Source organism: Theobroma cacao, chromosome 6 (genome assembly GCF_053813885.1).
Source record: "Theobroma cacao isolate CCN51 chromosome 6, ASM5381388v1, whole genome shotgun sequence".
NCBI classification, from domain to species: domain Eukaryota; kingdom Viridiplantae; phylum Streptophyta; class Magnoliopsida; order Malvales; family Malvaceae; genus Theobroma; species Theobroma cacao.
In genome coordinates this window covers 506,392-530,216 of record NC_142644.1, presented here as the reverse complement: position 1 = coordinate 530,216, position 23,825 = coordinate 506,392, and the positions used below count along the sequence as shown (strand labels likewise).

General features: G+C 31.1%; 1 protein-coding gene, 1 long non-coding RNA gene and 1 pseudogene across 3 annotated transcripts; 2 read left to right on the top strand and 1 right to left on the bottom strand.

The window, feature by feature from the left end:
- Window positions 1-11,734: 11,734 nt before the first annotated feature.
- Window positions 11,735-18,790, top strand: LOC148761943 (uncharacterized). The gene is made up of 3 exons (XR_016026910.1): window positions 11,735-11,748; window positions 12,402-12,481; window positions 18,465-18,790. It is a non-coding gene; the product is annotated as an uncharacterized LOC148761943 (long non-coding RNA).
- Window positions 12,793-18,289, bottom strand: LOC108662605 (disease resistance protein SUMM2 pseudogene; annotated as a pseudogene). Its single transcript, XR_016026909.1, has 2 exons — window positions 15,359-18,289; window positions 12,793-13,140 (listed from the first exon to the last, which is right to left on the bottom strand). The product of XR_016026909.1 is annotated as a disease resistance protein SUMM2 pseudogene (transcript).
- A 752-nt stretch (window positions 18,791-19,542) lies between the features above and the next one.
- On the top strand, window positions 19,543-23,552 carry GSNAP (gamma-soluble NSF attachment protein). The gene is made up of 9 exons (XM_007022883.3): window positions 19,543-19,804; window positions 20,018-20,085; window positions 20,268-20,352; window positions 20,617-20,775; window positions 21,289-21,426; window positions 21,962-22,040; window positions 22,362-22,441; window positions 22,712-22,841; window positions 23,240-23,552. Exons 1-9 carry the CDS (start codon window positions 19,758-19,760, stop codon window positions 23,339-23,341), a joined length of 888 nt encoding a protein of 295 aa, XP_007022945.1. The 5' UTR covers window positions 19,543-19,757; the 3' UTR covers window positions 23,342-23,552.
- Window positions 23,553-23,825: the final 273 nt, after the last annotated feature.

The following is a 23,825-nucleotide window of genomic DNA, read 5'->3' as shown; positions in this document are numbered from 1 at the left end:
TATGCTAAACTAACTTAAAACACTAACATAACTTAAAATCAAATTAATCTAACAAGTTTCTCTCTCCTAACCCATTTTTCCAGAATTGAATTCATCCTCAAATCACATGATTCAACCATGAAAAATGATGAGAAATGCATGAAAATGATAAATCTTAAGCTAAGCTTGAAAAATCATACCTTTAAACACTTGATTCCTTGAAAAATCACACTTTTTCTTTGAATTTTCTCACTCTAGGGTTTGTTCTTATTTCTCTCTCTCTCCTTCTGGTTTTGGCTGACCCTCCAAATGAAGAATTCTGGAATTTGCAAGCCTTTTAATAGGCTTAATAAAATATTATTATTTTATTTATTTTTTTTGAATATTTTATTATTTTATTTTTTTCTAGCCATCTTTTTGACTTTCTTTTTCCACCACTCAATCCTCTTCACTTATCCATGTCTTCCATGAAATTTCTAGACTTTTCCAAAGTTTTGGTGGAGCAAGTTTTTAAAAATTACACTTTTACCCCCGTAAAGTGAAAAATTACATTTTTGCCCCAAAAATTGAAAAATTACCAAAATGCATAATTTTCACTCCTTATACTCATATCATGCTCCATTTAATCAAATTTGATCTAAATTCTCTCAAAAAATTCAATTTCGTCCTCGGGTGGTAAAATTACGATTTTGCCCCTAGATAGTGAAAATTCTGGTTTGACTCCGAATTGATCCTCGAACTCCGAATTACCATTTTGAGTCATCCCTGAACTGTGAAACTCTTAATTTCACCTTAAAATTCCTATTTGAACTAGTTCGAGGCTTAATCGACTCAATGATACCATTAGGGGCAATATCGTCTTTTAACGATTTCTCGAACTTCTTAAATATACAAACATTCTATCGAGCATGTGAATGACATTATAATTATTTTACAAAGCAGGGTTTGACAACTTTCCCTCTGACTTCATGTCCATAGTTGGTGTGATGATATATGCCTACAGATTCAACCAATATATATATTTTGCAATATGAGAGAATATTTACACCAACTTATATTAACTTTTACTGTAAAAAAAGATTAATCACATCACCTGAACATTTTTTGGATTTTTAAAATCTTTGATATGGGTCATCCATCCATCAATCTTTTCTTGGTTCCATGCATCGATCCAAGGTAAAAAATATTGACCATATGTACTGTCAAATTGTGCACCAGATATGTGATCCAAAAAAACTATCTGTACAAATATCATAGAAGGAAAAAAACAATATCCAAAATAAATTTTTCATGAAAAATACAATATCATAACACGATGTAAAAAAAAATTATTCAAGCACCTAACCTGAAGAATCAAAACACATCCACTTAACCATGTTGTTTTTCCATCCTTCTTCTTCATCCTATTGTGAAAATTTGATATTCTCGATGATAGTATTTCACACACATACTTCGATAAGTTCATAGTTGTATTACAACCTATATTATGTATGCAAGATATGTATTTTTTTTCTATATAGGTAGATGCTGATAGGCAAAGTAAACAACCTATTGCATACAAAAAAAATTTACCTTTGAACTCATCCGAATCTTTATGTAACATTAGCAATTCCTTTTCTAAATCACTAAATTTTAAGAATCCATTATTAATAATTTTAAATTGATTGCATAAACTTGTAATTGTACGATCATCTTCCACAAAAGTAATAAGGGTCCCCTCAGCTGACAAACCAATCATGATTGACATTGTCTCAGATGTCAATGGAATCTCATAATCATATAATTTCAAGCATCGCTTGTTTAAGTCAACCATTTCAATCAACCACAAACAAAGATCCCTATTTAGTTTATACTCTTGTAGATGAATCAAGCCTCCAAGTCCCATATTATGAATTGAATCATTATATTCAAAACCAATATTTTGCAATAACTTATAGAACCGGAAAGGACTACAATGTGTATACCAACAATCCTACATTACATTAAAAATTATAATATAATAGTATCAATGTCATGAATAAACAAAATGTATTGTAGCATTCACCATTTACTTTTTCGACCAACATTATTAATTTTATAATTATTAATCTTTAATAAAATTGATAAAAATTAAACAATAAAGTAAAAATGAATTCATTCAAAAAATTGAGAAGAAAACAATAACTTTGTTTGGACATACCTGTAAATTAAATAAATTATTAAAAATATACCACTTCAAATATATATTATTCAAATATTTAAATTATAATAAAATAATCAATATAACACTTACCTTATTAACCTTTGCATTGAATTCTTTTTTTTTCCTTCAGATATCGCAAACGATCTGCTGTTGCTAAATTTTTAAAAACTAACTTCGTCTCATCAGGACGAGATGCAAAAGTTTTTGCAATATCTCCCCTAACCTATAAAAAGATAATTAATATAAAAGAATTATTCACAATCATTCATTCATATTTGAAACTATAGTAAAATTATACACTTCAAAAGGGCATATTAATACACCTTGTTTGTTAATTTCATCTTTTTATCCTTTTTGTTTTCACCACAAATGGATTCACTGTCAAGAAAAAAAATTATTCTAAACTAAATTTAATTGTCAACATAAACATCAATATATAATAAATTTCACAATGTAATGAACAATAATACTTACAATTATGTCAAATAAAAAAAAAAAGCAACTTAAGTACACATCTTAATAGTAAAAAACAAAGGCATTTTTGGGTCTCTTTGGACGACAAGATTTGTTAATGACTTGGCCTTTGTTGGCATCTATGTTTTCATGGTTTTCACCTTTTTCCAAAATGAAATCTATGCAAGAAGTTTTTGTCATAGTTTCAACATCTCTTATTATTGTTGTCACACATTTTCTAACAACAGTATATGTAAAATTGCATTGCAAAGTGAATGTAACTAGCCTCAAACAGGATTATGAATTGAATAATTGTTGTGACAAACATCAATAACAAATGCCAAAGTATAAATTAAGAAGTTATATAGTAATGATGTTCAAACACAACCAGATTTTTGTTAACTAAGAAACTATATTATTTTTAAAAAATTCTAATAGAAAAGAAAAGAAAAAAAAAGCTCAGATGCAGACTATCCCCATCAAATTTAAATCAATTTCCATAAGCTAGTTATTGATATGAATGATACTCAGAACAGTGAGTCAAACATAGGAAAGTAACAATGATCTAGGAATTTTCTAAGTCACCATGAATTAGATAGCATTATCATGTTTACAATTTAATTCAATCAAACCAAGAAGGAAAAAACCATCTCATATCAGCTTTCCTCCGTTTGGTTTCTGTTTGAGGTGTCATATTTGTTCTGGCCATATAGACATTTCTCTCATCTTATTAATTATGGCAAAATTACAGTTGTTAATCTCATAGAAAGTGAATGACTGCAATGTCATTTCCATATAATAAAAAGGTAAAAGGCAAGAGTCATTTTTTGATTGTGCCATGAAGATGGCCTAATTGTAAATCTCTTCATACTATACAAAAGCAGAACCACAAATAATACATGACCATTTTTCAACATGTATAAAATAAGTAATTAGTGCTACATTCTTCCTATAGGTGGAATATTAGTAGAAAATATAGTAATTTGAGCAATTCTTTACAAGTGATAACAAAGGGATCTTTGGTAGTTTTACTCTATGTCATTTGTTATCCTTTGCTAATTCACCAAAAAGATGTATAATTTTTTTTTTTGAGATGCCAGGAGATGTCCAATTTCAATTGGTACTAGAGAATGTATAAAATATTTGTTGCAAAAAAATTCACAAAGTAGGTCAATTTGATGATTAAAATGCAGTGATTCCATGGATTAATGTAATGAGAAATGGTTTACATGGTTATGTCTAATCAAATCAAGGGTCATTTTGAATCTACTCACAGATTGTGAAGTGCTGATGACATGAAGTGCTTGGTTCTCATCACAGAAAAGAGAATTTGTGGTTTGGCATTTGATTTGTAACAGGGGAAAAGACTACTTCTTTTCAAGCAATTCTAGTTTCCTTGTATCTAGGCTATTTGATCCAAAACCATTGTTGGCTACATGCTATTTAACTTTAATTATGCTTGAGTCATTAGATTCTCAACTTCACATGTGAATTAAGCACATACATGATTACTGTGAATAACACACAATAACAAAAATGCATCTCTATTTAGCTTAAAGAACAGGCCACTTACAGTCACTGCAATATAGAGGGGAAAATGTGCTAATTTTGCTAATGTGGCTGGGCATCATATAATACAAATAGCAAAGTGTTTTTTCAATGTCATTGCCACTAAGTTTTGAAACGACATAGTCTCTTATACACCCATAACGAAACTAAAATAACATAAGGATAAAAAGATGAAATTGACAAATAAAGTTCATTAATACATACCGAAATGTTAATTGAGAAAAAAAAAATGATTTTATAAATAAAATACATATCTATGCAAGTCATGTAAATCTAGCATGGAGTTTTAGTAAGAAGTTAGGCTGCTGCATGAAAGGTTTAATTATGAATTTATTTGGTTTAATCAGCATGGGCCCCCTTGGATTGGGCGGTGCAAAGGACAATGGCCTTCTATCATAGTATTTGGTATTTTTTTTTCTGCTAATGTTAATGATTTTCGCCTCTGGTTCTTCAATATTCATTTGTTTGCTTAAGAATTGTTAATACTGAGCAAGAACAATCAGAGGACTATGTAAACTTGTTCAAGCATTTATCAAAGCAACATAATTTTGCCGGATAATAATGACTGACCAGACAAAATGTCAAACCCTGCTTTGTAAAATAATTATAATGTCATTCACATGCTCGATAGAATGTTTGTATATTTAAGAAGTTCGAAAAATCGTTAAAAGACGATATTGCCCCTAATGGTACCATTGAGTCGATTAAGCCTCGAACTAGTTCAAATAGGAATTTTAAGGTGAAATTAAGAGTTTCACAGTTCAGGTATGACTCAAAATGATAATTCGGAGTTCGAGGATCAATTCGGAGTCAAATCAAAATTTTCACTATCTAGGGGCAAAATCGTAATTTTTCCACTCGCAGACAAAATTTGAGATTTTGAGAGAATTTAGATCACATTTGAATAATTGGAGAATGGTATGAGTATAAGGGATGAAAAATATGTCTATGGGTAATTTTTCAATTTTTGGGGCAAAAATGTAATTTTTCACTTTACGGGGGTAAAAGTGTAATTTTTAAAAATTTACTCCACCAAAACTTTGAAAAAGTCTAGAAATTTCATGGAAGACATGGATAAGTGAAGAGGATTGAGTGGTAGAAAAAGAAAGTCAAAAAAGATGGCTAGAAAAAATAAAATAATAAAATATTCAAAAGGTAAATAAAATAATAATATTTTATTAAGCCTATTAAAAGGCTTGAAAATTTCAGAATTCTTCATTGGGAGGGCTAGCCAAAACCAGCAGGAGAGAGAGAGAAATAAGAACAAACCCTAGAGTGAGAAAATTCAAAGAAAAAGTGTGATTTTTCAAGGAATCAAGTGTTTAAAGGTATGATTTTTCAAGCTTAGCTTAAGATTTATCATTTCCATGCATTTCTCCTTATTTTCCATGGTTAAATTATGTGTTTTGATGATGGATTCAAATCTGATCATATGGGTTTAGAGAGAGAAAGTTGTTAGATTAATTTGATTTTGAACTATGTTAGTATTTAGTGTTAGTTTAGCATGTTTATGAGTAAAACAACGAGAAAAATATTCATTTTCTCCATGAATTTCTCTAGGCCGAATCTAGCCAATGGTGTGTGAGGATGAGGTTGACTTTATTTTAAGAGAATTAGATGGAAAAATGATGAATTATGAGGTTGAAAATTAAATGGGAATTTTTGGTGCAAAAAAATTGAAATTTTTACCCACTAAGGGTAAAAGCGTAATTTGTGGTCCGAATTGATAAATTGGACCACATTCACAATCATTGAGGTATTGTGGATATAATTGGATAATTGAATATGAAATGGATGGAATTGGAGTTGAATTGGAGATTTTAGAAAATTTACACCTTGTATAGGCGAGTTAGGTCGGACACTGTGATTAAGCGATTGTCCAAACATTTCACACCCTATCTAGTGCATACGCATGGATAAGAGCCTGAAATAATATATATTGATTTGACACAAATTATTGAATTTTTTGTGTCATGTATTGTGGATTGGTGATGAGCTATTTGATACGGGTAAAAAACTACACCCGAGGATCGAAAATAGGAGTATATCTACTCCTAGTATAGTGAGTAAACTTACTATCGTCTTAATTATTTAGAGTAGATTTATTTAATTGTGTGATTTTATGAAAAAATGGTTTAATTGGAAAATTATTATGTTTTATGGGAAAATAGAATTTTATAAAATAATTTTATAAAATTTTTAAAAATTTAATAATGATTTCAAAAATAGAGTAATCGGAGACCTATACTATGATTGTGTTGTTTATCCATGATTTTACATTAAATGGCTCATGATAAATGTGGGTATGACTGGTTATTTTTATGATTTAAAGAATATGTGAACTGTTTTGATTTGCCTTGAATGTGTTAAGTGAGCCATGTCATACTATTATGATTTTATTGGTTGGTGGATTATAAAGTGAGCACTGCAGTGACGGGGGTTTCGTGGGCCAACCTAATTAGAGGGGCACGGTTCTCAATTATTGAGCTTACCTCGATTGGAGAGGCGCGTAGAATAACTTTCGAGGTAGGATTTGAGTACACTTCACGCTGGCCACCACGTGAAACTGGGATTCAGCCAACGTCGAGGAACGGTTGTGTTGTCAGATGTGAAATGTGTTTGTGTGTGTGACAATAAACAGCCTTAGCGATCTCGGTAAGATGCCTTCTCTGGGTATTCCCGAGAATGGATTTTTGGCAAGGGCCAAGTTTTTGAAAAGTACATAAGCCATGTTGAGTAATTGGATGAAATCCAATTATTTATATGGGTTGGGATGAATTATTTTAATTGTCTTCTATTACTCGACTTTAGATTATTTTGATGATGTTTGTCTACTCAATGGGATTTTATAATCTCATCCCTTCTTCCTATACATTTTTCAGGCTCAGAATAGGCAGTAGACTGTCAATTGCATCGAGAAGTAAATTTCGGAGTTGCATCCTAGAAAGAAAGGTTATAGACTTAAACCTTCTCAGTTATTTGGGGGCCTACGTGTCATTGTAATTTAAATTACATACTCCAGTTTTCTATATTACAGTATGTATAAATTTATTTTGTTTTTATGTGCAGAAAATTAATTTTTGATGTTTCAAATATATATATATATATATATATATATATATATATTGTTTTACATTAAAATAGATTATTTTAATTAATATTTTTATTTTATTTTATTATTAAAAAAAAGAAAGAGAGAGGAATGGAAAAACTGGTACAAAAGCCTTGCGAGGTCTCAAAAAGCATTCGGGGGAAAAATGTCTGTCGAGGCTTCGCGACGGTTGTCACGGGCTCGACGGGAGTTCCAGGTCATGACACAAAAGGTTGAAGTCTAAGCCTCCCCTTTTAACAACTTTTGCCCTTAATTACCAAACAAACAAAAAAAAAATTACTAAAGATTACATGGGAAAAAGAATTGTCATAACAAAACTATCCCTTTGATATCCTTTCTCTATGCAAATTCACACTCTTTTAACAGAAAAAATCAAAGGCATTTCATGAGGCTCAACAAGCAATATATCATACTTGTAGGGTGAACGCTACAGTAAGTCTAACCTTACTGTAAGGTCAATTAATAAAATTTTTAAAAAATAATAAAAACCTATATTACAGGTTAACAGGTAAACAATATATATAATTTTTAAATTTATCTATTTTAGGATAACAATATAGATAATTTTTAAATTTATTTAGTTTATTTTAAAATTTTCTTAACTTTTAATTTTATATTGTTTTTTACTTTAAACTATAAGCATATTATTCTTTTTAATATTAAAATTATATTTAATTAATTAATTTAATAAAAATTACTATTATCACTTGTTACGTTAACTTTCACACATTTAGGTTAAGATTTTAAATTTGTTTATTCCACTTTTATAAGATTTGACGTTAATTTTTACAACTTTAAGTCAAGCCTTTTCAATAGTAACTTTTAACTATAATTATCTTTATCTTTATTATTCTTTATTTAAAATAAAAATTTGAATATTGTTACATACTTTTAGCCAGATAATATAAATATAAATATTTATTTTCCATTAAAATTAGATTTTGTTACTTAATTAACTAATTACGTTTAACTCTCACACATTTACGTTCATATTTAAAATTTAGCTATTCAACATTTATAAGATTTTATGTCAATTGTTACAGTTTTATGTCAAAGCTTATCTATGTCAATTTTAAACAATAATAATAATAATTATTATTATTATTATTATTCTTTATTTAAAAATTAAAATTTGTATATCGCTAAACACTTTAGCTCGAGAATATAAATTTAAATATTTATTTTTTACTAAAATTAGATTTTTTTACTTAATTGACTTGTTACGTTAACTCTCACACATTTACGTTAAGATTTAAAATTTAGTAATTTCACCTTTATAAGTTTTTACGTCAATTATTACAGATTTATGTCAAGGCTTATTTATATCAATTTTGAACTATAATTATTTTTATTCTTATTATTCTTTATTTAAAAATTAAAATTTGTATATCGTTGAACACTTTTAGTCTGAGAATATAAATTTAAATATTTGTTTTTCACTAAAATTAGATTTTTTTTTTACTTAATTGACTTGTTATGTTAATTCTCACACATTTACGTTAAGATTTAAAATTTAGTTATTCTACCTTTATAAGTTTTTACGTCAATTCTTACAGTTTTACGTCAAAACTTTTCTATATCAATTTTGAAGTATAATTATTTTTAACCTTATTATTTTTTATTTAAAAATTAAAATTGGTGTATCGTTAAATACGTTTATTTTGAGAATATAAATTTAAATATTTGTTTTTCACTAGAATTAGATTTTTTTTACTTAATTGACTTGTTATATTAACTCTCACACATTTACGTTAAGATTTAAAATTTAGTTATTTCACCTTAATAAGTTTTTAAGTCAATTCTTACAATTTTACATTAAGGTTTTTTTATGTCAAATTTGAGCTATAATTATTTTTATCCTTATTATTCTTTTCTTAAAAATTAAAATTTGTATATTGTTAAACACGTTTAGTCCAAGAATATAAATTTAAATGTTTGTTGTTCACTAAAATTAGATTTTTTTTACTTAATTGACTTGTTATATTAACTCTCACATATTTATGTTATGATTAAAAATTTAGTTATTTTACCTTTATAAGTTTTTACGTCAATTGTTACTGTTTTACATTAAGACTTATCTTTGTCAATTTTAAACTATAATTATTTTTATCCTTATTATTCTTTATTTAAAAATTAAAATTTTTATATCGTTAAACACTTTTAGTCCGAGAATATGAATTTAAATATTTGTTTTTCACTAAACTTAGATTTTTTTACTTAATTGACTTGTTACTTTAACTCTCACTCATTTACGTTAAGATTTAAAATTTAGATATTCCATCTTGATAAGTTTTTACATCAATTGCTACAATTTTACATCAATATTTTTCTATGTCAATTTTGAACTATAATTATTTTCATCCTTATTATTCTTTATTTAAAAATTAAAATTTGTATATTGTTAAACACTTTTAATTTGATAATATAAATTTAAATGTTTATTTTTCACTAAAATTAGATTTTTTTACTTAATTAGCTGGTTATGTTAACTCTCACACATTTACATTAAGATTTAAAATTTAGTTATTCCACTTTTATAAGCTTTTATGTCAATTGTTACAGTTTTACATCAAAGCTTATTTATGTCAATTTTGAACTATAATTATTTTTTTTTATTTAAAAATTAAAATTTTTATATCGTTAAACACTTTTAGTCTGAAAATATAAATTTAAATATTTATTTTTCATTAAAATTAAATTTTTTCCTCAATTGACTTATTACGTTAACTCTCACATATTTACGTTAAGATTTTAAATTTAGTTATTTTATCCTTACGAGTCTTTATGTCAATTCTTATTGCTTTACGTTAAGGATTTTTAATCATAACTTTTAAAATTTTACTTCTAGGTTTTTTAATGACAACTTTAAATTACATGTGTTTTTATTTTTATTATTATACATTTTTAATTTTAACTTTTTGATTTATTATAGTGATAATCCTATTTATAATACGAAATTTCAGCCATTGAATAAAAGTAATGCAAATAAATGGTTTCTATTAATAAGGTATAAAAAGAGTCTATCGAATGAAGGATTTTTTATTTATCGAATGAATTTATTTACCAATTTCTTTATGGGTTTTAAATCAATGACTATAATTCAATCTCATAGATCAGATGGTCTTTATTAATTGACCTTACTGCAGAATTTGCTCACTTTTACAATTTTACTATATTAGTACTATACATACATAGATTCTAGCCAATTCCAATCACTCCGACGCCATGTCCACTTCTAATCCCAACAAGCTCATTTCCAAAGCCGACAAGCTGTAAGCTTCTCTCCACTCTCTTTACAAATATCTTACTTGTCTATTTGTCGAAGAATGTGTTGTAAATTGCCACTTAAGATTCTTAGATTTCAATTTTTTTTATTTGATATCCGATCCCATCCCTTATAGTGTTGATTTATCAAATTAGTTTGGGAACAAAACCAATTAAACAGCCTAACCCAACTTTTCTTTTCCTCTATCTGTATGTGTAGAACAAAGCGCAGTCTTACAAGGTGGAGTGCTGATTGGAAAAGTGCTACTGTTTTGTATGAGCAAGCTGGTAATGCTATCTAACCCATTATTCAACCTCTAAGATTTGATCTAAAAAATGGGTTTTTTTTTTTCGGATTCTTACTATGTGATTACCATGCTTTTGGGGGGCTTTCTTCATTGATGCTCATGCTACTAGTAACCCATGGATTTCGACTTGCAAGAGATTATGAGAAAGCAAAGTTGGCATTCGAGAAAGCTTCACAAGGACGAGAGATGCGGGTGGATTGGTTTTGCACATTTACTTTTACTTTTACTTTATTAGTACTGCACATAGCTACATAGATTCCGGCCAAATCCAATCACTCCACGCCATGTCCACTTCTGAATCCTATCATTTATCTAAATATTCGAATCTTATAAATACTTTATTATCATTTAAAAATTATTAATAACCGAATCTTACTCAAATTAGATAAATAATATCCTTTATATAGTCGATACTGTTGAATTAAATGTTCAATTTTTGAAATCTATCTGGTTCATCTATACCTGATTAATTGACCTAAACCTAATCTCAGTAAGAAAGAAAATTTACACTGCATTTCATATTTACAATTTATTAATAATTATAAAATTAAAATTCACTCATAATTATCAGCAAATAAATATTTAAAATGAATAAACTAATAATTTAAATAACTAAAAACACTCATAATTTTTTTTGGAGACGATAGGATATCTTACCCGAATTCGAAGCGAGGAGTGAACTCTTTATCTAAACTTGTCTCAAATCCATTGGACTTTTACATATCCAGTCAAGTAGGTCCGAATACCTTAAAGCCCAAAGGAATAGAAAAGATAAAATTAAGGAGCCTTCTGATCTTGGTTGAGAAATTATAGGAATAGGATATTATAAGCTTCAGATTCCATTTTATCTTTTTGAGCAAAAGGAAAGGAACTCCCAAAGAGTAAGACCAAGCACACTTAGTTTCCATTGCTTTAACTTCTTCATTTGTGTTCAATTGTGATTAGTGTTAGATTGACATTTACAATGCATGATTACACAGTATTAAAAGGCTTTCAAGAGCCAAAACAGTTTTTATTTCTATACATAGCACATTCCAATGTTGCAGGCACTTCAAGTTCTGTATTAAACCTTCAATACCTCCATTTAGGACGCTCTCTATTTTATCCTCGCATCTATTGATTGGATACAATTTGAATATTTGCAAGGTCGAAAATTTACATATCAATTGTCATGGGATTTTATAGAGATCGATGTCCTCCTGAAGTCCAAATATTGCAGTTTTGACAATCTATGAAACTGAATTGGCAACACTGTTATGTTTGTCCCTTGTAGATGGAGCCACTCTAGTGAAACCAATTCTAAAGTTCCCTCTGACGCCACATGGAGACTCTTGTTTGAAGACAAGTTTAGAACTCTCAGACTGCAAGTAATGCCCATGTTTTGGCACTGGACTCATGACCACACATAAGATTGTTGTTGTATGTGTTGAACTGCCTGTAAAGTTGGAAAATCTGTTTATAGGCAAATACCTTGTTTGCATATGTAAGCAAACCTTATATGAATAGGCATTATTGATGGTTTTGTTATCGTCAGGTACACAGATGCTGCAGCTTTCCTTTTTGAGATTGGGCTTAGCAGCTGACAAGTGCAATGCTTGAAACAGTCAATGCAAGGTGTGACTTTATATTATGCACCCAAAGTATCTGCCTGTATTACTAGATATTCATTCATTTGTCATTCCTTTCTCTTTGTTTTCTAACTAAGCTGATAAAACAAACTCTTTTATGTAGACAGAAAGTGTATCTATCATTTAACTATCGTTATAGGTTAAAAGTGCAAGCCTCGTCATTAGTCAGCTTCTGACCTTCACCGTACCAAATGCAGCAAGCAATGATGATTTAGATGACCAACCTCACGACCAGAACTAAAATGCAGTAAGCAGCGATTTACATAAAAACAAGTCTAATCTTGTTTCATTATGGTTGAGAAATATCAAATGATAGATATGAATAAAAATTTTGCCTAACAAATCAAGTTTATGATATGATAAAAACAAGACAACCACACAAAATAGAGCATACATATTACAATCTCAAAGGTCCAAGGCAAACTAAAATTGTCAAGAGAATAGAAAAATGAAACAATACTTTGTGATCTATTGCACTTGGCTTCTTCATTGTTTTCTGCTTCTCAAGATCATAACTCTGGAAATTTATTAGACATAAATCCTCCCATTCTAGCCCTTTCCAGCATATCCCTCCTTTCTTTCAATGTTGATTTCAAAATTCATGTAGCTATCATCAAACTGATTGACTTGTCGACGCATCAGTCTCTGCCCAAAGAATAAGAAGACATGCAAATGGACAAAAAAATTTATTAGTGCTTCTATAGTTGTTCCCAAATATGTTGTGTTGGCTGTACATGTAATGAAGACTATGAAGAATTGAAGATTACTGGATCCTTCCAAGCAAGGAAAATTTATAGTTGCCATACTGGATGAATTAACATTGTAAACCAGAATGTTGAAACCTTTATTAATGCAGAAGGTTGTTTTTCTTTTCTTCTATAACATTTGAATTGTTTGGAAATTCAGTTCATGTCTGACAACCTTACATAAATATGATGCATTAGCCTTAAATATTGTATTTGGTGTGTAGCATAAATGTACCAATTATTTTGTATTAAGAGCATTAATCTTCAATTTTCCAATGTCATTTATGCAAACCAGATCAAACAGGCGATTGTGCATCATGAAATAATCTATTCCCAAGTACTAGCCCTTCAAAATTCTATTTCTATACCACATCATTTCGTTGAAGATATTACATTATTCTTTGTTCAATAGAAAATTTGAAGATTTTGGTGTTATTGTGAGTCGTGTTGGAGATAGTTTAAACTTTTAAAATTAGTAAAGAAATAGAAGAAGTAGAAGTGATTATTGTAGTTGTAAGAAGATTAGAATGATTAATGAATAAATTAAATAGTACCAAGATAGGAATTATAGAGACCTTATTATATCAAATAGTTAGCAAGCTGTCAGTTAAAATTCTACTACGCAAGTATACGTATCGAATAGATATTATATTGGCAAGCAAGGTATCGATCTCACAGGAAAGGAAATTGATCTAAAACTTTACTAAGTACTAAAATTAAACCAATTCAATCTTATCCAAACAATCAAAATTTATTAATTAACTAAAACTAATTAACTAAAATTAAAACCAACAAGAAAATCAAAATAATAATAACTTGAAAAAATATCAAATCAACAAACCTAGGATTACAATATCTCTCACACTTCATCTAAATCTTACATCTCTTCCTTAACTTATTTCAATGGGTTGAATTGTTAATCTAGAGTTCTAAATTATTTATAAGGGTTTTCTGACTCATCTTATAAAAATATCTATTTTAACCAAAACACTATATTCCTATGTGAATTGAAATTAAAAAAGACACATTAAGTTCAGGCTCTAATCTTGCTACATATGGCCTATATGTATATCCCTATCCTATACGCAAATCAATTAATATGATCATATGCTATCCCAATTTTAGTTTACTCTAAACTCCCTTTCCCAAGTTTATTTAGGTTTCTAGATCAATTTAATTGGTGGCCAAGCAATTAAAGGCATTAAGAACAAATTGAAATAAACAATTCAAATCCCATTAAATATAAGTAAGAAAGAGTTAAAAATGTAAACTACATGTGATTCAATTGCAATTTTAGAAAAAGAAATTTAGCTACTCATAATTGCAAAATAAAATAACATTGTATAAAATTCAACCATTGAAAGTATCAAGAAAGATAAAAGCTAAGGAAGAAAACAAAACAATATTTTTTGCTTTGATCTCCAAGTTTCATCCTCAACTTGTAACTTCTTAAATCTCTCAAAAGTTTTTTTTAATGTTGTTAAACATATCTTATTTATACTAATAGACTAAACCTAAAGTTTTTTAAGCTGACCTAGGGTTTAATTGGGCTTAAGAGTGTAATAAAAGGCCCAAAAATCAGTTATCAGTCTTTACAAATTTTCATTCCCGGTACAGTACGTCTAACCATTTTCCAACGCGATTTTCTCTATCTTCGAAGCAAAACTGGGTAAAGTGATCTTCATAAAAGTTGTAGCTCTGTCTCTTAGCTTTCCAATGGTCTAAGAATCACATCATTTGAAGTTCTGTAGCTAGAAATATGGCCAAAATACTAAAACATATGCAAGTAAATTCTAGATCTTTCAACACCTTACTTTTCAAAATTAAGCCCAATCACTTTTAATCTTACAAAAAAAATATAAATAATAATAAATAATAACTAAAATAAAAAAAATAACATAAAATTAAAATAACTCACTAAAAGGTAACCTAATCATAAAAATAATTAAAAAAATTAAATTATAATTGAAAATTGAGGATTTAATTAATATTTAATAACAAAATTAGAATAAAATAATTCTATAAAATAAAATTATCACATGACATATCACCTTTAAAGACAATGATAATATAAGAGAGAAAAATAAAGGAAAAATTACTTCTGAAATATCGCACACCTTTCCTCTGCGGTCTTTAGAATAGGATGTTGAAAGCATTTAGATTGGCTTCATCCTTCCAGTCTAGCTCTTTCCCTCGTGATGGAAGTTTGAAAGAAGGCAAAAAAGTAGATCGAGTGACTTCATCCTTCCATTGAACCTCTTTCCACCAATCTTCACTTCCGACAATGCTGATTTGATTTCCCTTTGCACTGTCACAATTGAGTGGAAGCTTCTTCAGTTCTGGGCAATTCAATACTATGATATCTGTCAAGCATGGGAAGGGTAGGGTATCCCAGTATATGCTCTTCAAATCAAATAGAATTTGTAAATGAAGCCATTCTAGCTTAGCAAATGGGCTTGGATTCGAAATTCCAACCACATTTGCAACTTCACTCACTTCACTTATTATTTCTTCCATTCTTAGGCACAAACCTACCTTAAGCTGCGTTAGATTTGGGGCAAAAATAAGCCATGTCAGGTTCCTCAACTTGGGACAATTGAATATTGAAATCTTGCTCAGTGCATGAAAGCGAGGAGTGATAGTATTACTATTAGTGGGAGAGAGCGAGGAGGTTTGTATCATTCTTCTTTCCCTTAATTCCTTCTCTATATTCCTTGTTACCATCTCTTCTATGCTACCACACTCCGTAATTTCTAGGTTCTCTAAACGCTCCATATTTTCTAAAAACAAAACACTCAATACCTTTGTCCCCGTCCAACCTCCAAGGCATAGTCCCTCAGTGCATCCTCTTAAGTGGTGGCAACTCAAAAGGCTTTCAAGAGCAAAATCAGTGCGTATTTCTATCCACAGCACGTTCAAATGTTGTAAGCATTTCAATTCCTCTATTAAACTGTTTATATCAGTCCTGCAAATACTGTCTGAAAAAATTTTGAATATTTGCAACTTTGAAAATTTACATATCAATTCTCGTGGGATTTTAATGAGACGGTAGGTCCTCATCAAGTCCAAATATTTCAGTTTTGACAACTTATTCAGCTGAATTGGCAACTCAATTATGCATGTCCATCGTAGATCAAGGCACTCTAGTGAAACCAGTTCTGAAATTCCCTGTGGCAACTCATAGAGATATTGGTTCGATGACAAGTTTAGAACTCTCAGGTTGCGCATAAATTGGAAGAAACCATCACTAATTACCTCCAATCTATTACCATTGAGAAATAAAGTTTGAAGATTAGGGCATGTAGGTGTTCCTCGTAACTTTTTAATTTGACTGTACATCAATGACATTCTTACACCTTTCCAATTTTCAACATCAAGTGCCTTAATTGATCTTATCCCTGTTTTTACAAAAAATCTATTCTCGGGTGCTTCACATTCACATGCTATCCATAAAGTCATGTCACGGATCACATCATGCATCTTGACACATTTTGCTAAACCTTTACATCTTTCTAATAAACAAGCATTAACAAGAGAATTAATAATGTCCTCCCCTTGCATTCGAGCATCAATTATGTTGTCAAATTCATCCAAAAATCCCTCGCAAAATCAATAATCTTTCAGCTCATCAATAGGAATTTCAAAATCTTCGGGATACAAACTACAGTATAAAAGATAAGATCTCATCGTATCCTTAGGTAAGCTATCATAACTAAATTTTAAACGAGAATACACCTCTTCATCCATGCTTACTAATTTATGCGGAAACTCTTTCAATACCTTAATTGCATATTCCCAATGTTTAGGCATCGTACTGTAAGCCATGGCACGACCAATTGTAATCAGTGCAAGAGGTAGTCCTTCACACTCATCAGCAACTTGTTTAGCCAACTCTCGAATATCTGGATGGCTGTCAATGGTTTCTTCCCCAACCTTCTCTTCAAACAATTTCCAAGCTTCATCTTTGCTTAAACACTCTACTTGGATAACCTTATGAGCACCCATTTGTCCACATATATCTAAGGAGCGAGTTGTAAAAATTAATTTAGAACCATTTTTCTGATCCGATTCAGGTATTCCAACTTTGATCAAATCCACCCGCTCCCAAACATCATCCAACAGCAGAACAAACTTTTTTCCGCTCAAAACTCTCCAAATTTCTACAGCTTTCTCATCAAAACTTTTATTCTTCCATGTCCCACCACGTGAAAGGCCAACCTTTTCACCAATTTTTTCTTGAACTGTTTCGATGTTGTGATCCTTAGACACCACCACCCAAATTACAACATCATAACCGATTAGCTCATTGCTTAACTTATTGTTAATTTGGGTCAGGAGTGTTGTTTTACCAACTCCTCCCAAGCCATGTAAACCAATACTACCCACATTGTTTTGTTCAAGTAAGCGCCAGACTTCATCAAATGTTCGTTCCAAACCCACCGTGGATCCAGCAGGTCTTACATCCACTTGGACTGCAAGTTCATTCTCAGCTACACTTTCAAAAACTCCTGCATTCTTTACTCCGGCATTCTTTAGATAAACTATTTCTGCAAGTTGGCTACTCACTTGTTCAGGAAAGTTGTAGCTAGACTTACAATTCTTGGAGAAGCAGCCAGCAAAACATAATTGCTGAATTTGTTGAGGACAATCTTTGATCAACACCTCAGCTTCTGCTTCCGCAGTCTGCACACTTGAAAGCCAGAGTTGAACTTCATTGAGCGGCTTCATACGTTGTTGTTCAGCAAGATCTACCCTCCGGTTCACGTCATCCCTTCGAGCTTTCAGTTTGGCCCCTTCCACACTCAGAGCTTTAAGATTATCTTCAAGCTTGATTGTGTAACTTACTTGTCCAGCAACGCAATCCCAGAAACGAGAGACAGTGTCCTTGATTGAGCATGAGACTGAGCACAAATTTCCCATGATCAAAATATCTTATAGATGAAGAAAGAAGAATGAAATGAATTGTGGGTTTGAAGAGACTAATTGTTTTGATGAATTTTTGAGTGGTCAACAGTAAGGAAGATGCAACCCTTTTGCATCTATGTGTACGTATTGACTTAGACTTTGTCTGCCAACGCACACATTGCTTTCCAATTTAGTGGAAGAAAAAGGATAACCTTCTTACAAGAAAAATAATACTACTTCTTTCTTTGTGACTCCTATTATAGTTACAAATGACCTCCATCATATTGCAATTAAAGTACTGCTAAGTGATTGATTCAGTCGAAGGGCATAATGCAGTGGAACCATCATGGATCAGCTTTCCAAACATTGCAGGGTGAACCTTGAAGGATGTCTTGGGCCTTCTGATCCCTTTCTCGAACCACCTCACCACCTGGTGCATCGGAGCCATCCTCTCAACAAGCGGGCTAACCTGACCTCTGTGAGATGAATTTCCTACTCTGCTTCTGGTACACATAGTTTGGTCTGATTTATGGACATCTCTACTTATTTCACGTCCTATTAAAATTATATTCAAATTTTAATTTGTAATGAAAAAAAATTAATTAGTGTTATATTATTTATGTAACTCATTTGATTTTTTTATGTAGTTTAGTGAGTTAATTTTCTCCAATTAATATATATATTGTCATTATATATAAGTAATATAAATTTTTTTGTATTTTTTTATTAATACACACAGGAAGCCATGTGAAATTACTCAAATTCATTTTAAATTGTGTTCTATTTGATTTTTATTTTATAATTTTGAAAAAGAAAAGATATTTATGTATTGATTTTATGTTAATTTTTTAAATTTATATTATAATTATATAATTTTATACTGTAAAGTAATTTACAACTTTTAACTGAAAATGGATGACTCGAGAAAAATGTTAAGTCCAAATATGTTGATGCTTAGTAAAGAAATGAGGCTTAAGATAAACAATAACAAGATATTAATTTTTTTTATTTTTTATTTTCAAATTTTATCATTTTTCTAAATACTTGAATTTTATAAATATTCTATTAATTTTTAAAAATTCTTACTTGAATCTTATCCAAATTCAATAAGCACTATCCGATAAATATTCAAATCCATTAAATACTCAATTTTTAAATCTCAAAACTAAAAAAAGGAATTACTCACATCTAATTAAACGAAAATTAAAATGCATAATTAACAACAAATAAAATTTTAAAATCAAAACTTAAATAACTAAAAAGCAGTCGGTATTAAATATCTAAGGATTGATACGCTATCTTACCCGAACTCGAAATGGGCAGCAAGCTCTTTATTTAGACCCGTCTCAAACCCGCTTGAGTTCCTTTATATTCAGACAAGTAGGTCCGGATACCCGAACCCATGCCTGAATGGGAAGGGAAGGGAAGGGAAGGAGGGGATGAAGCATCGGGGCCAACCCCCAAATTCTAAACCCAAAGCTAATCCAAAAGTTTGAAGCCAAAGTTATTTCAGAGAGTAGAGGCGGGCGGATTGGCGTTACACTTTTACAGTTTTACTTTATTAGTACTCTACATACATAGATTCCGGCCAATTCCAATCACTCCGACGCCATGTCCACTTCCGATCCCAGCAAGCTCATCTCCAAAGCCGACAAGCTGTAAGCCTCTCTCCCCTCTCTTTACAAATATCTTACTTGTATATTTGTAGAAGAATGTGTTGTAAATTACCACTGAAGATTCGTAGATTTCAATTTTTTTTATTTGATATCCGATCCCATCCCCTGTAGTGTTGATTTATCAAATTAGTTTGGGGGCAAAACCAATTAATCAGCCTGACCCAACTTTTCTGTTTCCTCTGTCTGTATGTGTAGAACAAAGCTGAGTCTTACAAGGTGGAGTGCTGATTGGAAAAGTGCTACTGTTTTGTATGAGCAAGCTGGTAATGCTATCTAACCCGTTATTCAACCTCTAAGATTTTATCTAAAAATGGGATTTTATTTTTTTGGATTCTCACTATGTAATTGCCATGCTTTTGGGGCCTTTCTTCATTGATGGGATTTTTTATATGAACAAAGTTGGTAATGCTTTTGGACTTTTTTTTTGGATTTTATCTACTTGTAGCCAATGGATTTCGAGTTGCAAGAAATTATGAGAAGGCAAAGTTGGCATTCGAGAAAGCTTCACAAGGACAAGAGATGCTATCCTCGTATCCTTATTAGTTTCTTTAACTTTTTTATTGTTTCATTTTTTTGTTTTTCTGTTCTTCTTTTTTATTATCTAGCATGTATCCCATGCTCGAACGGTTAACACTTCGAGACTTCAACTTGGAGGTCAGAAGTTTGAATCTTGAGATGGGGATGTGATAAGAGAGGGTTTACATCCCCAATTGTAGCCCGATTCCTAATGGATCTGCACGTGTACCCAAAAAGTGAACATTTCTCCCTTGTCACATCCTTTATAAGCAAATCAGGCCTTGGGATGCTGCTAAGCACATGGAGTCTGCTGCTGCTCTAGCAAAGGAACTACGCAACTGGGCTGAAGTTATTGATTTTTATAGAAAGGCATCTGAGCTATACATGCAGTGTGATAGACCACAACCTGCATCTGATGCACTGGCCAAGGGTGCCCGGTAAGGACATTGCTTAAACCTTTTTGTTGGAATTCGGATTTTTCATCTTTTCAGCTCTATGATTTCCAGGTGAGATTTTGCCATTACTACTAGTAATCCTGCTTAGAGACATTTGTTGGAAGCTTGACATAATGTTTTTTAACTTCAATCAAAGTTGAACTGCTTAAGTTTTTTGCTTGATCTTATATGGTCAACTGAAGTCAAATTCTTTAAACTTTCAATGCCATAATAGTTTCTTTTTGCACCACGTTATGGATATATGAATATGGCATTTGATTTGAATAGGCTGGCAAACACTAGTAACTAATAGTTAGAATTACTTTTGTTGGTTTTGGATTATTTCATGATATTTTCTTGTTTATTGTAAATAATATAATTGAACTTTTCTTAATTTTTTGTCTTTCTTTCTTATGCATCAATATAGCTTACCAGCTGCATGACCATTGACATCACAATCATAGTTTATTTTTCATTTTTTAATTCTTTTAGTTTTTTTTTTTTTTCCTTTTGTAGTGCTTTGGAGGATGCTTTGCCTGATGATGCCATTCAACTGTATACTGATGCTTGTGTTATTCTTGAAGATGATGGAAAGGAACAAATGGCCTTTGATCTATATCGTGCTGCCACTAGTGTTTATGTAAAGCTTGAGAAGTAAGGATCTGCTTCTTCGTAGTATATTGAGATACATATAATGTTTATATATATTAAATCCTTCTTTATATGATTGAGAAACGTCATATGTCTAATATATTCTTAAAATTTGAATGCTGCTGTTTCTTAAAATAAAAGAGGAAAAAGAACAAAAACTGGACCATTGATTTTGTTTTTGCAAGCATATAATCATTAGTTCGTAGTCTAATACAGATTTTAAATGCGTTTATGTGGCTGTCTAGAACTAGGGAGTTCAGGTTGAGTAGACTGAAGCTTGTGAGTTGTGATGTTATTTGTCAAGCCAAATTTTGGCCTTTGTTTGGTTGTATGGTCTGATAAGTATTTCCTTTTTCTTATGGTTTTGCAAGAAACTGCCCATGTGGTGGCACTGGACTCATGACCACTTATAAGATTTCTGTTGTATGTGTTGAACTGCCTGTAAATTTGGAAAATCTGTTTATAGGCAATTACCTTGTTTGCATATGTAAGCAAACCTAATATGAATAGGCATTATTTCTGGTGTTGTTATCCTCAGGTACACAGACGCTGCAGCTTTCCTTTTGAGATTGGGCTTAGCAGCTGACAAGTGCAATGCTCGAAATAGTCAATGCAAGGTGCAGCTTTATATTATGCACCCAAATCATTTGCTTGTATTCCTAGTATCCAGTCATTTGCCATTCCTTTTCTCTTTGTTTTGTAATTCAGCTGATAATTTTTTCTCAAGAAGTATGCTAATTGTTGCTGACCTCTCTCTACGTCCATGCATGTCTTTAAAAGTCTGTGGTGTTAAAATCTCCCTTACTTGCAATCATCTGGTGCAGATGTGGCTACTGTTCTTTTTACTCGTTTTGCACCAGCTTTTTTTTTAATGTAGGGAAGCTTTGCCAATAAAAATAACATTAACTCTAATATTTTCTTCTTTTATAAAATTTCAGGCGTATCTTAGTGCAATTATTGTGTATCTTTATGCTCATGACTTGAAGCAAGCAGAAAAGTGCTACAATGACTGTTCTCAGTAAGTGCAGTTCTCTCTCAGCAACCTTTTTGTAACACTATGTATTGACGCATTCATAGTACTCATATATAAACTAACTTTGGGCTGTCATTTATGGCTCTCAAGTAGCTGATCTTGTTAGCTCAACAATCTTTTAATGCAGTAGCAGAAGGCATCTTCAAATCTATCGTACTTTGATTTTCGTTTTTGGGGGTCTATGTTTATCCTGTATAATGACTTTCTTGTGAGAAAAAGGTGATCTAATATATTCTTATCTTTGGATCTTTTCAGAATTGATGCCTTTTTAGGAAGTGATCAGAACCGCTGTGCTAGTAAACTTCTTTCTGCTTATACGGAAGGTGATGTAGAAGAAATCAAACGTGTGGCTCAGTCTAGTGCTATTTCCAATCTTGACAATGTGGTAAAATTTTTGACTATTTGCAAGTTTGTGTTTGGAAATGCATGAGCCTCTCTCATAACATTGTTGATGATATAATTAAGACATTTTATCTTCTGCACACTACGTTTGGGCTTAATCACATATTGAAGATAGATCTGACTTATGCAACCATGGCTGGTTTTATATGCCTACAACTGTGCAGTATTCGGCAATACTTAAAATCACATATCTAAGCTTACAAAGTGGATATAGTAAATGGGGCGGGACTTGCATCTCATGTTAATCTAATGACAATCTTGGTTGCTTTTGAATTATCCATTTGCATCTCGAGTTAATCTTAGAAAGTGGATATAGCCAATGGGGTGGGACTTGCAATTCATTCAATTGCACACATTTGACTGAAATGAAATTGGCTGCAGATCATAAAGCTTGCAAGAAAGTTGCCTACTGGTGATGTTAGTGCGTTTAAGACCGATGCTGCTAACGAGGAAGAACCACTGGATGAAAATGACCTCACTTGAATTCACCTTCACCACGAGATTCATAACGCTTGTGTCATTTTGCAATGAGTCTTTGAGTGCACATACCATCCTTATATGTAATTACAAACAAACATCTTTGGTTTAATTTTTCTTAATTTGTCATGATTTTCCAACTTAAATGGTGTTCACCTGGTAAACAGTTGCTTGTTATATGATTGGAGTGCCTATAGTCTCCAATTTTTTATTGTTATGGTGGAAATGTACTCCCAGTCCTTGGCCATCACAGGCAATTGCCCATGCTGAAATTTATTCTTCTGTTACTTCCCTTTTATAAAGGTGATTGAAACAGAGGAAAGCATTTTATTCACTGAGGCTATGTCTGGTAGGAAGGAAATAAGAGATGTAAGCATTACTGATTTGGTTTGCTTAGCAATCTCTGTTTTCGGCAGTCCTGCTGAAAGTTGTTATCAGAAGATGCATCCTTGTTGGCTTGTTCACAGTTATGGCTTTAACTTTTTTCAAA

What these genes read in the sequence shown, in the direction of transcription:
- GSNAP (XM_007022883.3), top strand. Translation starts at nt 19,758, where the DNA reads ATGTCCACTTCCGATCCCAGCAAGCTCATCTCCAAAGCCGACAAGCT. An exon ending in TGTTTTGTATGAGCAAGCTG is followed by an intron (nt 20,086 to 20,267) that starts GTAATGCTATCT and finishes ATCTACTTGTAG; the next exon opens with CCAATGGATTTCGAGTTGCA. An exon ending in GGACAAGAGATGCTATCCTC is followed by an intron (nt 20,353 to 20,616) that starts GTATCCTTATTA and finishes TAAGCAAATCAG; the next exon opens with GCCTTGGGATGCTGCTAAGC.